This window comes from Lithobates pipiens, unplaced genomic scaffold, assembly GCF_037356315.1.
Source record: "Lithobates pipiens isolate NorthernLeopardFrog02 unplaced genomic scaffold, aLitPip1_a1.2 Scaffold_13, whole genome shotgun sequence".
Classification (NCBI taxonomy): Eukaryota; Metazoa; Chordata; class Amphibia; order Anura; family Ranidae; genus Lithobates; species Lithobates pipiens.
In genome coordinates this window covers 112,306,982-112,325,983 of record NW_027507718.1, presented here as the reverse complement: position 1 = coordinate 112,325,983, position 19,002 = coordinate 112,306,982, and the positions used below count along the sequence as shown (strand labels likewise).

Genomic DNA, 19,002 nt, shown 5'->3' with positions numbered 1-19,002 from the left:
AGTTTAGAGGGATGGCCAGGTCTTGGTAGATTTGTAGTGGTCTGATACTCCTTCCATTTCAAAATGATCGCTTGCACAGTGCTCCTTGGGATGTTTAAAGCTTGGGAAATCTTTTTGTATCCATATCCGGCTTTAAACTTCTCCACAACAGTATTACGGACCTGCCTGGTGTGTTCCTTGGTCTTCATGATGCTCTCTGCGCTTTCAACAGAACCCTGAGACTATCACAGAGCAGGTGCTTTTATACAGAGATTTGATTACACACAGGTGGATTCTATTTATCACCATCAGTCATTTAGGACAACATTGGATCATTCAGAAATCCTCGCTGAACTTCTGGAGTGAGTTTGCTGCACTGAAAGTAAAGGGGCCGAATAATTTTGCATGCACCACCTTTCAGTTTTTTTATTTGCTAAAAAAGTTTAAAATATCCAATAGATTTCGTTCCACTTCACAATTGTGTCCCACTTGTTGGTGATTCTTCACAAAAAATTAAACCACAATACCAAAGCATAATGAAGCTAAATCCATACTTCCTTGTGAAGTACCTTGGCGAAGACTGGATGCCCTGTACACTCTACAACCTGAGGGAGCCCATATCACGAGCTGGTAGCATTACCAATGTGACATATACACACTTGAGTAGTAGTTACGACATCACATGTCTATGTTCACCTTCTGAAGTTATATACTCTACTTTCTTATAGGCTATGATGGAGATAATAAAACCAATACTTAAAACGGTATTAAACCCCAAACCAAGGAGCTTATCAATCATTACCAATCATTAGATGTGGTGGCTTCATTCGTTTTTCTTTCTTTGCCCTTTTCCCAACTGTTTCATCTGGTTATCTGGCCAGTAACATACCTCCTGTATTAGTGAGACACTACTCTGAAGGAATGAGCACAGGGGGCACAGCTGACAGCACCATTACTGGGGAGTGTTAAATATATTAGCAGATTTTGAACCACTAACAAACTGAAGCCAAACTCCAGCTCACATCTTATGAGCAGTTACAGCAAACAGTTTTATTTTCCCTTTTGGGGTAAAGGCTTTGCATGAATAAATAAAAGATGATCATTTTAATCACCCCTGCCATGGTTAGGTGTTTTGTCTCATCCATGTAAACTGATACATTCTGCTGAAGAGCTTATGCTTTTGAAAAACAGAATTTCTGGCTAGTTCACCATGAAAATAGAAGGAAGCCTAAAAAAGGAAACCAATACAGAATCACATCTAAGAATTGGTAAGCCGCAACATAATAAATGTTTGCCTTCGGGTTTAATACCACTTTAAACTATGTGCATGTGTGAAGACATATGCATTTTTATTAATTAAAAACTTACAGCATATTTTAACCCCAGAGTGTCCAGGAGCCATGAAGCAACAAAACCAATAGGTATTGATACAATGAGGTAGACAAGGGAAAGGTAGTTAACTGTGTCCACGGAGCAGTTAAAGTAACTTGCAGTTAAATCGGCCACTGGGGCAAAAGTGATCCAAATCTGAAAAGTGAAACAATTATAGAGAGTTAATAGTACAATTCATAGAAAGTCTTAGATCCACCTATGCATTAAAGGTTTCCCTGCAAGTAGTAAAAGAAATAGAGAACATCATTTTTGAATGGTCTTATAACAATGTTTAACAAGTATACAAATAGTTTACTGAAACGTAAAAAAGAAATTAGCATGTTTATGTATGATGACCCTACTACAGACCGTACTTTATGTCACCCTATTAATCCTTACAGCTATTGCCCTTGGAGGCAGCCCCTCTGCTTTTTTTTATATACTTACCTTTTTCAGATAGGTAACAAGGCCCTCTTCAAATTTTATTGAATATTCTTCTTGGTTGAATGACCCCAAGGGGTCATTGAATGTCTGTGTCTATAATTCACTCATTGCTCTCTCAAAATCTCCCTTTGTAGTCACCCATTCAGATGCACTGAGAGCACAGCCTATAAGTGTAGTGTGAACACGAGTGAAAAAGCACATCCCTTTAGACAAGAATGTTCCTCTCTGCTGGCCTCTGGATGGTGCAGGCTTTAACTGTGCTGACCAGTTGCTTGATTACTATTCCAAAAGCTGGCCTGATGAAGTGTAATTAAACTGGTGGGAAGTCTGCATCGCTAAAATTTAAACCATCCAGTGGCCAGCTCCCTCCCTGGAACATGAACATATAAAGGGTGCATGGGGATTTGTTCTTTAACTTTGGCTCATACACCACAGCAGTACAGTGACTGGGGGCACTGTAAGGAACCATGAGAGATGTTGCTTTGCAATCAGCAGGAAGCCAATGTATCTCTAGAAATACAAATAAATAAATATATAAAACAGCAGCTACAAATAGAAGCATGGACACATTTTAAAATTAAGAAAAACTATTCAACAAACACTGATACAGCAGTGATTAGTGTTCTCCATTAAGGCCCTGTTTACATATCGCATAGCAGGACTGCAGGTTCCTACAAGCGAATTAAAATCACTGCAAAATCACACTAAATTTGGGGTGCCAGTCAGGGCGAATGGTACCCAAACATGTGTTGTGCATTTGGAATCTCAGGCAGAACTGCAGCAATTCTGTCCACAGTTCCAAATCGCCGAATGTGAATGGGGCCTAATACTTAATGTAATGAATGTAACCACAATAATCTGTGCTGTCTCCATGTACAGTATATATTGTAAATTATTTGCAAATTCCGCTACAAAAAGTGAATGTAACTTTAGTAATCCTTTAAGTTGTATTCTGTTGGACATTCTAGCCAAAATGTGAAAGATGTCTACAACTGGAAATGTATGTCTTTACAAACCATATCATCCAGTGTTCTCATACATACAATAATTCCTGTATCATAAATATACCGAAATTAAGTTGGAGTCAGTCTATTTTCTTAGTAGAATTAGAAAAAAAAAACATATTGTGAAACAAATTCTGCTTATTAAGCATTAAAAATGAGGAACTCAAAAGATAGCATGCATCCTATATACCCAGAAATTTAAAGAGGAAACAAAACAAAAGTAGAATTACTACTAATTCAAAGTAAAATAGAATTTAATTCAGAATTCAGAGTCATCTTATATATGTTATCCATATGATCTTCAGTACTGTACAAACGGTTTAGACAATAATGGAAAAACTGTAAAGTGAGGATCCTTTAAAGCACAGTGGCATATACAGTCTTTATTTATCAATTACCAATCTACAAAAGTGCCTAAACACAAAAAACTAAATGAACCACTTGAACTCCGGAAGATTTACCCCTTTAATGACCAGGCCATTTTTTGTGAAACAGCACGTTGTTATTTTAACTGACAATTGTGCGGTCATGAAACACTGTACATAAATTACATTTATGTCCCCTTTTCCCCGCAAATAGAGCTTTCTTTTGGTGGTATTTGATCACCACTGTGTTTTATTTATTTTTTTGAGCTATAAACAAAAAAAAAGAAAATTTAACCACTTGCAGACCGGACCAATTTGCTGGTCAAAGACCAGACCCCTTTTTGCGATTCGGCATTGCGTCGCTTTAACTTACAATTGCGCGGTCGTGCGACGTGGCTCCCAAACAAAATTGATGTCCTTTTTTTCCCACAAATAGAGCTTTCTTTTGGTGGTATTTGATCACCCCTGCGGTTTTTATTTTTTGCGCTAGAACCAAAAATAGAGCGACAATTTTGAAAAAAACGCATTATTTTTTACTTTTTGTTATAATAAATATCCCCCAAAAATATATATAAAAAAAAATTTTCCCTCAGTTTAGGCCGATACGTATTCTTCTACATATTTTTGGTAAAAAAAAAAAATAAATAAATCGCAATAAGCGATTATTGATTGGTTTGCGCAAAAGTTATAGCGTTTACAAAATAGGGATAGTTTTATAGCATTTTTATTAATAATTTTTTATTCGTTTTTTTTTTTACTAGTAATGGCGGCGATCAGCGATTTTTATTGTGACTGCGACATTGTGGGGGACCCATCGGACATTTTTGACACATTTTTGGGACCATTGTCATTTATACAGTAATCACTGCTATATAAATGCAGTGATTCCTGTGTAAATGACACTGGCAGTGAAAGGGTTAACCAGTGGGTGGCAGTGTAGGGGTTAAGTGTTCCTAGGGGTGTGTTACTAACTGTGGGGGGGTTGGGCTTTCATTTAGTTCACACTGATCTCTGCTCCAATCACATGGAGCAGAGATCAGCGTCACTAGTTGCTAGGCAGAATGGAGAAATGTTGTTTACACAGCATTTCCTCCATTCGGCCGCTCCGTGAGACGATCGTGGGGATGCCCGCGGCGATCGAGTCCGCGGGTCCCGACCAGCGCGGGAGCGCGCTGCCGGCGGCTCCCTCCCGATGGCAGGGCGGCATTGAATATTGGACGTACCTGTACGCCAATATGCCTGCCTGTGCCATTCTGTCGACGTACATCGTCGTGCGCTGGTCGGGAAGTGGTTAAAAAAACCAAAAAAAATAAAAATATATATTTTTTTTACTTTCTACTATAAAACATATCAAATAACAAAAAAAATTTTTTATCTAATTTCTTCATACATTTACACCAATATGTATTCTGCTACATTCTGTTTTTTGGTAAAAACAAAAAAAAGTGTATATTGATTGGTTTGTGCAAAAGATATAGCATCTACAAACTATGGTGTGTGTATATATAGTGGAATTTTTATTTACTTATTACTAGTGATGGCAGCGATTAGAGACTTATAGCGGGACTGCAATATTACGGCGGCCAATCTGACACTAACTGATACTTTTTGGGAACCAGTGACACTAATACAGTGATAAGTGCTAAAGATGTGCACTCTGCCGGCGGTCATCCATTGGCCGGCACCCACTGATCGGCATTTTCTGTTTACAATCGCAGGACAGCCGGTTTGCTGGTGGTGCGCGCACTCCACCCAAAAGTGCTAGATCACGTACCTAGTACAGTATCTGGTTGCAGAAGAGCCGCCTTACATATAAGTGATACGGTTGGCAAGTGGTTAAATCGATATTGCCTTAGCCTTTAAAACGGCATCAATTTTTCCAGGTAAACTTGTACGGAGTGTATCTAAACGCAAAAAACTAAATATATTAGCTTACCAATCCTTAAATATACTGAATTGTACTAGGCTTCATTTTTTGGAGGCTTTTTTTCCCTTCATTTTTACCTGGTGATCCGACCAGTAACACATTTCCTGTCTTAAGCCTGGTACACAGAGGGTTGAACGAAAAAAAAAAAATGACAGCTCCGGTCAGAGTCAGGCCGCGTACACACGGGCGGACTGTTCGCCCAACCTTGTCCGCTGAACAGTGTTTGGGCGGACAGTCCGCTCGTGTGTGGGGTTTCAGCGGACAGTTTCAGCGGACAGTTGGACGGACAAAGTCTTTCGGAAATTCCGAAAAACTGTCCGCTGAAACTGTGTTTGAGCGAACAGTCCGCCCGTGTGTGGGCCTGTCCGCTGTATTTTCGAAATGAGCGGACTGTTCCCGCTCGGAAAGTCCGCCCATTTCGAGCGCGTGTACAGGTAGGCGGGGCCCGCGAAGGAGACGTCGCGGGCTCCGCCGCCTGGAATGGGCTTAAAGGGGAACCCCAACGCCGAAAAAAATCGGCGTGGGGGTTCCCCCAAAGTCCACACCAGACCCTTGTCCGAGCACGCTACCCGGCCGGCCAGGAAAGGGGGGCGAGCGAGCGCGCCCCCCCTCCTGAGCCGTACCAGGCCGCGTGCCCTCAACATGGGGGGGTGCCTTGGGGAAGGGGGGGCCGCGCGGCCCCCCCACCCCAAAGCACCTTGTCCCCATGTTGATGAGGACAAGGGCCTCTTCCCGACAACCCTGGCCGTTGGTTGTCGGGGTCTGCGGGCGGGGGGCTTATCGGAATCCGGGAGCCCCCTTTAAGAAGGGGGCCCCCGGATACCGGCCCCCCACCCTATGTGAATGAGTATGGGGTACAATGTACCCCTACCCATTCACCTGTGAAATAAAGTACAAAAAAAAACACAACACAGGGAAAAAATATTTTATTGCACAGCTCCGGGGGTCTTCCGTCTTCGGGGGTCTTCTCGCCGGACTCCTCCGCTATCTGTGTGTAGCTCTTTTACTAGCGGAGGAGTCCGGCTTTCTTCCTCCCCGCCGCCGGCCTCTTCTCCCGACTTCGGGGGTCTTGTCCCCCTCTTCGGTTCTTCTGCCGGGCCACCGCGCCTTCTTCTAGCTCTTTTACAGGCGGTGGCCCGGTCTTCTGTCGCCGCTGCCTTCCGTTCTTCTGTCGCCGCCTTCGGTTCTTCTGCCGGGCCACCGCGCCTTCTTGTAGCTCTTTTACAGGCGGTGGCCCGGTCTTCTGTCGCCGCTGTAGTCGCCGCCGCCGTCGCCGCCGCCGCCGCCTTCCGTTCTTGTTCTTCTTCTTGTTCTTCTTCTTCTTCTCCTGTAGATGTTGACTCGACGAGCTCTCCGGCCGGAATGTCAGAGCCGCGCTGTGCGGTCACTTATATAGTGACAATGGGGCGGTGTCACATGGTATATGTCACATGGGTTGGTCATATGGTGACCCCGCCCCCTTACGATGTCATAGTCCCCATGTGACATCAACCCATGTGACCAACCCATGTGACATATACCATGTGACACCGCCCCATTGTCACTATATAAGTGACCGCACAGCGCGGCTCTGGCATTCCGGCCGGAGAGCTCGGCGTTGGGGTTCCCCTTTAAGCCCATTCCAGGCGGCAGAGCCCGCGACGTCTCCTTCGCGGGCCCCGCCTACCTGTACACGCGCTCGAAATGGGCGGATTTGCCTCCTCCTTACGTGGGCGAGTCCGTTCATTTCAAAAGTTGAGCGAACTGTTTGGCAAACAGTTCGCTGAAACAGTCCGCTCGTGTGTGGGCAAGTCCGCTCATGCAAATTTTGAGCGGACTGTTTGCCGAAACTGTTTGACGAACAAGGTTGGGCAAACAGTCCGCGCGTGTGTACGCGGCCTCACTGTACTAACATTGGCTCATTAGTACAGCAGCTGTGACCGAAGCTGTCAGTTTTTTTCTCCCCCGCTGAGCTGTTGTGTTTTGACAGGGGCAGAACTGCACTGTATGCATGTAAATATAATTACAAAGTCATAAAAAAAGAGACTTTTCTGCTGCTGTTCTGTTTTTTGCCATGCTTCATGTAAATATGCTTCTTATAATGCTAAGAAAATTGAAATAAATAATTATGGGAATCCTATTTCATCAGTTTTCTTTTGACAACATATCTTAAAAATAGTGTAGCGCTGTTAGACTTTAAATAAGAAAAATGTACCTAATAATCCCAAATACAAATTACCACCTATAAACGATGTGTAATTATGCTTCAAGTGAAAAATCCAAGACCATCTAATATTGAAACCATTCAAAACTTCTGATCCAAAATAGTGCTGTGATCCAATCAATTTCCACTCCTGTGCTTCACCACACTCTGCTCAAGATACTCTCACCTCTGGTGTTGACCCATGTACAGCCATTGCTAAAAGTTTTTATAAATGTTCACAAAGTCTGCTGCTTCTGTGTTTTCAGATCTTGTTATCATATGGTACTATGGTATACTGAATATAATTACAAGCATTTCATAAGAGTTAAAGGCTTTTATTGACAATTACATTGAGTTTATGCAAACTTTCAATATTTGCAGTGTTGACCCTTCTTTTTCAAGACCTCTGTAATTCGCCCCGGCAATCAACTTCTGCACCACATCCTGATGGCAGCCCATTCTTGCATAATCAATGCTTGGAGTTTGTCAGCATTTGAGGTTTATTTTGGTTAACCCGCCTCTTGAGGATTGACCACAAGTTCTCTATGGGATTAAGGTCTGGGAAGCTTCCTGGGCATGAACCCAAAATTTCTATGTTTTGTTCCTCAAGCCACTTTATCACTTTTGCCTTATGGCAAAGTTTTCCATCATGCTGGAAAAGGCATTGTTGTCACTAAACTGTTCTCGGAGGATGTTTTTGTACCATTCTTTATTCATGGATGTGTTCTCAGGCAAAATTGTGAGTGAGCCCACTCCCTTGGCTGAGAAGCAACCCCAAATGTGAATGGTCAAAAGCATGCTTTACAGCTGGCATGACACAGGACTGATGGTAGCACTCACCTTTTCTTCTCCAGGCAAGTTCTTTTTTTTCCCGGATACCCCAAACAATCGGAAATGGGATTCAAAGAAAATTACTTTACCCTCAGTCCTCAGCAGTCCAATCCCTGTACCTGTACCTGCAGAATATCAGTCTGTCCCTGATGTTTTTGCTGGAGAGAAGTGGCTTCTTATGTAATTCATATGTAAATTGCCATAAAAAATGAGGCAGAAGACTTTGTGAAAATTAATATTCATTTCATTCCCAATTTTGGCCAAGGTTGTATATGATAGGTCAAATCAAGCCTTTGCATTTAAAGAGTTAAACCATTGATATCCACACTTTCCTCTGGTGTGTCTTTACACCTTATGGAATAAAACATTATAAATACCTGCTTTCCCTTTTTTATAAGTGATCACATATCCTCTGATCTCAGCTCCATAAGAAGCTCAGAAAACTGGGGGAGGAGAAACCGCAGAATGATGATCTTTCCAGTGAAAGGCCGTGCAGGGGGGTGCATCAGGACAAGACTGATCATTGGAGAGCAGGCTGAGTTCCCAGCTCCGCTGGAAAACTGACCACGCTGTGCTCTCATGCTTAGTGTGGTCATTTTTGATAGGCAAACAGAGGGACTGGCAGGGACACAAAGAAAGCAATACAGAGAGAACAGGATACTTTTTCATACAAGTACATGATACAGCAGGCATGTATCAGGAATATGAAATGTTGGGTTTACATACTCCCGCAGATCTGAACAAAATTTTAAGATCTCTTGTGATCGTGGTAAAGGGCCAATGACAGAGGCCCTCTACCATGTGATCAGCTGTGTTCACTCAAAGCTGATCACATGTGTTTACAGTGTGAGGAGAGGAGAGCCGGTAACCGGCAAGTGTGACATGGGACCTTTACACAGATAATCAGGGCACTGATCATCAATGCAGCCCTATCAGTGTCACTCAGTTCGGCCTCATCAGCTCACATTAGTGAAGGATAAAAATTACTTATTTGCTAAATTTTATAACAGAAACTAAGAAAAACTTTTTTTTCTTCAATATGTTAGGTCTTTTTTCGTTTGTTTAGCAAAAAATTAAAAAACCCAGTGGTGATTAAATACCACCAAAAGAAAGCTCTGGGTACAGTTTTGCATGACCACGCAATTCTCATTCAAAATGCGACAGTGCTGACAGCTGAAAATTGTAATCGGCAGGAAGGGGGTGAAAGTGCCCCGTATTGAAGTGGTTAAACAAGTTTCATTACAATCTGAGCACTATTTCCCAAACAAAAAACAAATTCAGTTAGAATTTTATTTGTTCAAGAAAAAAAATTTCCTACCTGCTGCTTCAAAATTTTTCTCCTCACTATGGTCAAATACGTGCATCTCTATTTATTTATGGTTTCATTTTTTGTTATTTAACTGCTAAATACCTTTTTTCATAAGCACTATATAGCAGTCGTATAACTTCTATCAGTGTCTGGTTAAAGCTTGTAGGAGTTTTTATTTTCATCTGACTGTCCTATGAGGCTGCAGGCCCCCTGACCCTCTGTCTGGACAGTGCCAGGGCAGCTGTTAGAAATCATGGGGCCCTGTACAGCCTACCTGATGGGGCCCCCTTCAACCACCCTCGACCCCACCCCTGATCCCGGCTTGAAACAAAATGCAGGTTTGTTGCCATTTACATGTGCGTGTGGAGCCAATGCATGCTTTTGCAATTAATAAGCATGAAGGGGGGGGGGGGGGGGCAGTTTAAAATTATTTAAAATTGTATTTTAGTACAAATAAAAAAAAATCTTACACTGCATCTTTACATTACTTGTGATAGCATGGGCCATGACAGGTCCTCTTTATGGAGAGATATGAGGTCTTTTAGACCCCATATCTGTCCTCTGCCCTCCAAAGCATCTGATCAAACTAAGATCAGTTTGATTAGGATGCTTGTTCAAGCCAGTGATGGCTTCTTTACATAACCGGCAGTGACAACATCCTTGTCACTTCCCGTTTCTGGCGTCACACAGTGGGAAGAACAATATCCATCCCTCTCACTGTGTCCCCGAAACGGGATGCTACTGGTCACATCTTAAAAGCAGTAAAGGTGGTGATGGGACCCCCTTCCACTGCCTGTAAAAGTAATCCAGTGGCTTCTTAGCCATTAGGATTACTTTACTTTGTGCAGAATTGCTGGGACTAAAAAAATTATATCTTGATCATTGCTGTAGTGATGACCAAGATATCATCCGTCTATCCCAGCGATTTACTGGTACATTGCTGGATGGGAAGCAGTTAAAGTTTGGGGAGCCATAAAAATGTAGCTCTGCTGCATGTTTACTGCTCCCCCAAATGAAGTGTAAGGGTCGGTTCACACGGTTCACACTAGGACGAGCCTGACAAGTAGCATCCCGTTCTGTAGAATGGAACCGTTCTAATCGGAGTGACACAAGTCGCTAAGTTTCCGACTTAGAAAAAGGTTCCTGAACGACTTTGGGGGCGACTTGCATTGACTTCTATTCAGAAGTCTCGCTGCCTCAGTGTGAACCGACCCTCAAGTAGCATCTCGTTGTTTCTTATGATAATCAGCATTACAATTATCACAGGTAGCACAATAAGCAGGTGCTCTGTCATGGCTCTATCATGGCTCTGTCATGGCTCTAGGTCACATTGCTTTTGGGTGCTCACTGTGTTAACTTATGGCTGTACTGTATGTAACAGACTGTAACAAAGCACAGCCATAATACAGTGAGCTCCCAAAAGCAATGTGACCTAGAGCCATGATAGAGCACCTGCTTATTTTGCTACCTGTGATAATTGTAATGCTGATAACCTGCTGTGCTGTGAGATACATGATAGGACACAGTGAGTATTCTTTCCTCTATTCCCCACTCACTGTGTCTAGTGCAGCCATGCTGTCCTCCTGCTCTCCTCTGTCAGCCGGTCAACTTCTATATATCTCATGAGGAATGCAGCCAAGAGACGAACGGAGAATCACTGTATCACTCCGCCAGCCGCTACTAATAGAATAGTGGGGCGGCATGATGTACATGTGCCCGAAAATAAAGAAATAGTTCCTCTGCTGCACCTGCACTCCCCTCCTGGAAAATTATATAACCCCCCCCTCTGTAAGCAAGTAGGAGCGGGAGAGGAATTTAGGAAACTTTTCTTTTTTTAAATGCAGTAACAAACTGTAAGATGCCTGGGCCCCACTGTGTAGCTGATGGGGGCGGGCCCCGTACAATGGGGCTGGTTGTACTGCCCTATCAGCGGCCCTGGACAGTGCTGATCATATGCACCTTTCCTTGTGTGAACCGCTTGCTGACCACCTTGTGCCGATATACGTCGGCAGAAGGGCTCGTACCTGTACGTTGCCCTCTAAGGGGCGGCCTGCGGGCGCGTGCGGCAAGTTCCGTGAGTCGGGTCGCGGGTCCCGTGGATTAATTATTATTATTAATAAAAATGCCATAAAACTATATTGTAAACGCTTTTGTAAATCAATAAACACTTTTCGCAATTTTTTTTTTTACCAAGAATATGTAGAAGAATACGTATCAGCCTAAACTCAGGAAAAAAATGTTTTTTTTATATATTTTTGGGGGTATTTATTATAGCAAAATGTGAAAAAGAATGCATTTTTTTCCAAATTATTCTGGTTTATAGCGCAAAAAATAAAAACCACAGGGGTGATCAAATACCACCAAAAGAAAGCTCTATTTGTGGGGAAAAAAAGGACATCAATTTTATTTGGGAGCCACATCGCACGACCGCGCAATTGTCCGTTAAAGCGGCACAGTGCCGAATCGCAAAAAGTGCTCTGGTGAGGAAGAGGGTAAATTCTTCCGGGGCTGAAGTGGTTAACCCAGCTATGGCATTTTGACAACTAGTGGCCATATAGAAAAACAAAAATAAACAGAAAATAAATAATATAGCATAATAATATTAAAAGAACAGCAAAAAACATATGAAAATAAAAGTTAAAAAAAATGTAAAAAAAATATGAATATAAATAATAAAAAAAGAATTTATTAAAACACTATATTGACAGTTCTTAAAATAATAATCATAATAAAAAAATACTTCTAACAATGGCACAATTATTATTTGAATATTAAAGTGGAAGATCAAGCAAAACTTAACGCTAAACCTGCTCTCTGCCACATTCTAAACCTTATCTATCTAACCCTGTAAAGCAAAGATCGCTGTACATACCTGTTCTGCTGCTGATCCAGTGCGGTCCCAGCATTGGTGGCACCTTCACTGTGTAGGCAGGTTCAGGAGAGGCAGCCAACAACAAAAGCCCCATAGTAGCTCCATGGGTGATGTCACTTCACAGCCATTGTTGGTTCTCTCCTGCAGACAGCGTCCACCTCTGGAGACCGTACCAGGTTGGCTGCGGAATAGGCAAGTACAGTGATTTTTTGCTTTACAGGGTTAGATATATTAGGTTTAGAATGTGGCAGAGAGCAGGTTTAGAGTTAGTTTTTTGCCTGGGACTTACACTTTAAACACTGGTATTGTAATAATAATTATTACTACTATGGATTTGAATCAGGGTGGATTTGATTTAATTCAAGTCGATTTAAATCGCAATTTAAATCACTTGTAGAAAGGCTTGATTTAAATCATAATTTTTAACCACTTAAGGACCGAGCCTCTTTCTGAGATTTGTTGTTTACAAGTTAAAAACAGTTTTGTTTTTGCTAGAAAATTTCTTAGAATCCCCAAACATTTATACATTATTTTTTTCTAACACTCTAGTGCAGGGTTTCTCAGTAATTTTTTCAACTTTGCATCTATTAAATTTTCTGCCCTTTTTGTTTTAACTTTGGATAGTAAAACATTTTTTTTTCTGCCAGTAAATACCTTATACAGGCCACTTCCTGTTTCCTGTCTGGTCTGGTCATTAGCCTAGGCTTATGACATCATGCACAGCTCCCTCTCTCACTCTCCTGAGAGTTTACCAGAAAGGGAGAAGGGTTGAGTCATAAGAGGGCCAATGAGAGCTGCAGGACTGCAGAGCTGGAGGTGTGCCTCTGTGTGTCTGTGAAAATCCAGGAAGTGAACAGGCAGCAGCTTCAGCTGCCCACAGTTAAAATGGCTGCAGCCAGACTTAGTGGAGGGAGATTTCTGCAGCATATTTGGTAAGTACAGAATCACAGTATATATAAAATAATATGCAAAGTGGTTGGAGGGAAGCTTCAGAATGGCAAAGATGTTTTTATTACAAATTATTTGAGCAGACTGCAGTTCCTCTTTAAATAGTGTTGTTGTAATAATAATTATTATATTTATTATGTTATTAAATTTAAACATAATAATTCTAAATGATTAAATATTATTTATTAAAATCATTAATATTACAATAAATAAAATTATATTATTATTTTATTGTATTTAAACATGAAATAGTGTTGTATTAGAATTCAATTTATTTTAATAAATGTAAATAAAGGGAAGAGAATTTTGCATCATTGTAAGCCCAGCCTTCTGAGCCACATTTGTATGCTGTTCTGTTATAGTTACTTATGGTAATGTATGCACAACCTATTTTTATCTTTATGCATCAATAAATTTCATTCTTTTTTTATATTGTATCGTCTGTAAAATGTATACTTGCCGTTAAAGTCCCAACGTTCTGGGGGGGGGTGTGTAATTCTATGTTTGCATTCCATATCATAGTGATGTTGGAAAAGAATTAAGGTCTTACGATAGTGGCTGTATTTCTCTAAATATAATAATTCTAAAATATTTACATTATGTACATATTTTTATTTATTGTAATGGTATTCATTATTTTAATAATAAATATTTTTTACTAAATCAGATTTTTTTTTTATTTATATCTTATATTTTTTTAATTTAAACTGGATCTTTTTTATTTTAAATTGGATCTTTTTGATTTTAAATCATATTTTTTTTATTTTAAATCATATTTTTATTTAAAGCTCATCTTTTGGATTTAAATCATATTTTTTTTATTTTAAATCGCATCCTTTTGATTTTAAATTGGATCTTTTTGATTTTAAATCGTATTTTTTTTTTTATTTAAATCTGATCTTTTAGATTTAAATAGTTTTTTTTTATTTATTTAATTCAAATCTTTTTGATTTTAAATTGGATCTTTTTGATTTTCATCAAAATTTTAATAAAAGAATTGGAGAATTTTTGCTCAAATTTTTTACTCCAAAATGCTTTTGGATTAAAAAAAAAATTATTTTTTAATTAAAATGAATGATAAACAAAGTATATTATTATTATTAATAAATAAATCAAACTTCTCAGAAGCTGTTCCTTCCCATGTTGTTCCCTGTATAGCTCCCACACAGGTAGCTGAGAGTGTGCTCCAACCTGTTCCCCCTCACCCAGCCATACATACCATGGCATTGGAAGCATTAAGCAGGCACACCACAACTAGGAAATACCAGCGCCTCTTGTAGAGTTTATAGTGGATGAGTTTCCTGAGTGCCTGGTACCTGTCAGACTGTGGGTCGAGCTCTCCATTGTGTGCCCCCATGGTGTTATCACACAGCCCTGGCTCCTCTGTGCTCTCTGCCATGTCTGGTGGGATAATAAAGTTTTGTTGTCCTCTCCTCAGCTCCTCGTAGTGCTCGGGATGAGGCTTACTTCCTGGAACAATGAATGGTCAGTGATAGGAGACAGAGGCACACAGAGTGCTGAGTGTCTGCCACTGAGGAGGAGGAGGAGGAAGAAGAGGAGGAGGAGGAAGAAGAAGAGGAAGCTGAATAATGCTGTGAATTCTCTACATAGAAGAGGGAGTCTCATGACAACACACCAAGGCCAGCCCACATCTCTGCTTGTGCAGAATCGAAAGTACAAAGCAGTGCATACAGCATAACATATCTAATGGAATTACAGGACACAACTCCAACACAACTCACTGCACAACTAAAGCCTTAACTTCACCACAACAGGCCTAAAACTACTTTGTCTTTTTTTTTTTTTTTTTGCAAAACAAACATGGTTATAAATGTATATTTAAAAAAAATCCCAATGGTTTTGAGATTTATGACCGCACCGTTATGTGTTAATTGACAATATCACAAAGCAGCACAGTCATAAAGCCCCAAACCTTTGGGATTTTTTTAATATACATTTTTGGCTTTTATTTTATTTTTTATCATAGGTGTATTTAAAATGATAGAGACCGAATATCAACCAAAAATCCAGAAAAAAAAATGATAGAAGTGTTATAAATTGAGTTGCAGTTCAGTGAGTAAAATAAGTATTTGATCCCCCACAAACCAACAATAATTCTGGCTCCCACAGACTGTCTGCAGTATGCGCTCATGTGGTATACAGATTAGTCCTGTCAATTTAAAGGGTAAATTCCATTGTACAAAAAAAATCTGTAAGGTGAACCTACACAGGACACCAGTGGCGGCCCGTGCATTGTGGACGCTCAGGTGCGACCCCCCCCCCCCCACCCCATCCATGCACCTGGCCCCTTTCAGGAGGCTGGACACATGGATTCTTAGGGCAGGGGTGGGAGGGGGTGGTACTTTTTGAAGCACCTGATTAGAGCCAGAGGCTCTAATAGGCTTCAAAATAGGGTGGGCTCAGGGCGAAGAGAGTGCAATTGTGTGATGATAGCGAATTCATTTTTGCAATTTTCACACTAACCTTCCTCCCCGCCAATCAGGAGGCAGTGCGTCAGACCTGTTTCCTGACTGGCCAAAGCTCCAGGCCACCCTATTGGATGTCTAGTGCTTAGGAAGAGGAGCGGAGGAGACACATGCTGTAGCAGAGGTCGCCGCCGCTCTGATGCACTTGGAGGAGCTGCTGCCTAGCAGTAAGTGCCAGCGGGTCTGTCAGAGCCGCGTGCCTGTGATGGTTGGGGGTGTTGCCAGAGCCGCAAGCCCCACGAGTTGGGGGGGGGGGGGTCGGTGGGCACAAATGGCTGCATATGATGGGCAAAAGTGGCTGCATATACTGGGCAAGTGGCTGCATGTGATGGGCACACATGGCTGCAAGTGGGGGGTTGCCAGTGGGGGGGGTCGGTGGGCACAAGTGGCTGCATATGATGGGCACAAGTGGCTGCATATACTGGGCACAAGTGGCTGCGTTTGGGCGCAAGTGGCTTTGTTTGATGGGCATAAGTGGCTGCATGTGATGGGCACACATGGCTGCAATTGATGGGCACAATGGCTGCATTTGATGGGCACAGTGAGGCTGCAATTGATGAGGGGAGTTTCAGTATTTTTCAGTTTGAGGGGACTGTGCACTTGGAGAAGCTGCTGCCTGGCGGTAATTGCCAGTGGGTCTGTCAGAGCCACATGCCCGGGCGGTTGGGGGTGTTGCCAGAGCCATGAGCCCCACGAGTGGGGGGTCGGTGGCACAAGTGGCTGCATATGATGGGTACAAGTGGCTGCATATACTGGGCACAAGTGGCTGTGTTTGAGCACAAGTGGCTTCGTTTGGGGAGCACAAGTGGCTGCATGTGATAGGCACACATGGCTGCAATTGATGTGCACAGTGGCTGAAATCGATGGGCACAATGGCTGCATTTGATGGGCACAGTGAGGCTGCAATTGATGAGGGGAGTTTCAGTATTTTTCAGTTTGCACCCCCCAACATTTTTTTTGTGCACCAGCCTCCACTGCAGGACACCCTCAGGACATACCCCGTCAGGAGGTACGTCCTGAAAAAGAAAAAAAAAAAGTTATCCCTGTGAAACTGGTCTATCAATGTTCCTGTTAGGTCCTGTCTACATCCTTTGGCAAATTGACAATGAAGTAACTATTCTACAGAAGTTCTTCCTTTCATGGTGTGTGACCAATCTTCTTTTTCTTCAATTACTATTGACAGTGGTGAGCCGGGGCCAGCACCTACAAGGAATTCTTCATAAGGGACCAGCCCCAAACTGCACAGGAGGAGCTTGTGAATGATCTCAAGGCATTTGTGACCACAGTCACCAAACAAACCATTGGTAACACAATATCTCGCCATGGATTGAAATCCTGCAGCACCCACAAGGTCCCCCTCCTCAGAAAGGCACATGTACAGGCCCGTCTGAAGTTTTCCAATGGACATCTAAATGACACAGAGAAGGATTGGGAGAAAGTGTTGTGGTCAGATGTGACCAAAATTTGATCCGTAATGATCCACCCCGTGATGATCCGCTTGCTCAACGGGGATCGCTCTGTTGTCCCCACTGAGCCGGCAGATAACAGGGCGGTCCCTGCACACTGTGCAGGGACCGCCCTGATAGCTCTCCATTCTCCTCTATGGGGGATCGGACGAACACGGACCGTCTGTCCGTGTTCATCCGATCCGCTCTGCAGACAGATAGAAAAATAGGATTTTCCTCCGTCTGCAGAATCAGACAATAGCGGAGGCGGACGATATCGGGTGTCTGTGGATGTTCATCCGTAGACACCCACTATCCCATAGGAATGCATGTATGTCCGTATTTCATCCACAAACAGATGGATGAAATACGGACATACTGTCCGCACGTGTGAAAGGGGCCTAACAGAGGAGGAGGAGGATGAGGAAGGTTTAGTAAGCCAGTTCACCTGCTCTGCGTGCTGTGGCTGGATAGCACGGGCAAACTCACTAAACAGAGGAAATGATGCCCTGCCTGAGTACTGACCACCATGTCCACCTTTGCCTGTGGACACATTTGTTGCTGGCCCCCTTACAGTGCCAAGGGAACGTCTGCCTCTTTTTGTTGTCCTCCCAGACATTATTGGGAGGGAGGGGGTGGTGCTTATAATCAAATGTAAAAAAGAAGTGGAAATCTGTACGTAGATGCACTTTAATCGATGTAAAGTGGTGTTTTGTGCACTTTAATTTGAGTACTCACACTACACAGATACAATCCACGGATGCACTATAATATACTGCAATATAATGCACCAAACGTACAGTGACTCACAGAACTATATGGCGTTAAACTGGCAGTAAGGCACACAAAACTATATTGCACTAAACTGGCAGTAACACACACTGAAGTAAATGATGTTAAACTGGCAGTAGCGTGCAAAACTATATGGTGTTAAACTGGCAGTAAGCACACAGAACTATATGGCGTTAAACTGGCAGTAACACACACACAAGTAAATGGCATTAAACTGGCAGTAACACAAAAAACTATATTGCGTTAAGCTAGCAATAACGCAGAAAAGATATGGCGTTAAACTGGCAGTAACACACTCAAAACTATATGGAGTTAAGCTGGCAGTAATGCACACAGAAGTAAATGGCATAAAACTGACAGTAACACAATCAAATAGACGGTGTTCAACCTTCACAACACTGACGCTATCTGAACTGTCCCTACTCTAGCTATACACTAATATAAATATTACTGGCAGGGTCTCACTACACTACATTGAAACTATATGAGCTGTCCCTACTTTAGCTGCACACTGTGCAAAGCTGAATGATGGTCCTCCTCACCACACTCACACTATCCCTAGACTGACACTAAACTAATATTCTACACTGACACTTGAAGAAAAATAGCACAGTTTAGCACACTAACTAACTAATAGCACTGAACAGAGCCCTATTCTATCTCTCTCCACACCGAAATCACACTGAAAATGTCTGCCAATGAAAGAATACTTTTATACTGTGGGGCGGGAATGAGTCATGATTGGATAAATTCATGATGACAGTGTCCAATCATGACTCTGACAGTAATCTGTGCCCTGATTGGTTGAAGCTTTCACTGCTTCAGCCAATCAGGGCTTGCAATACACTGTTCAGCGCTGCAATGCATTGTGGTCTGTTCGGGGGGGGGGGGGGGGCAAACAAACGGTTGAACAACCTGCTTGTTCGGATGTTCGCCGAATGTCCGAACAATGAAAGTTCAGCCCAAACTCATGCTCGGGCTGAACTGTTCGCCCATCCCTAATCATTATCAGTAATCCGCATTAATTCATAAAGAATCATTCTTGCC

The 19,002-nt window shown here is 42.2% G+C and overlaps 1 protein-coding gene across 1 annotated transcript in view; it reads right to left on the bottom strand.

The window, feature by feature from the left end:
* The window catches only part of SLC49A3 (solute carrier family 49 member 3), a 56,232-nt gene extending 41,403 nt beyond the window's left edge, over positions 1–14,829 (bottom strand). The window contains exons 1-2 of the mRNA XM_077475395.1: positions 14,452–14,829; positions 1,348–1,506 (exon numbers count right to left, since the gene is read on the bottom strand). Of these exons, the coding sequence (XP_077331521.1) occupies positions 1,348–1,506; positions 14,452–14,631 (339 nt within the window). The 5' untranslated portion in view covers positions 14,632–14,829. The remainder of the gene's footprint in view (positions 1–1,347; positions 1,507–14,451) is intronic.
* Between the last annotated feature and the right edge of the window lie 4,173 nt (positions 14,830–19,002).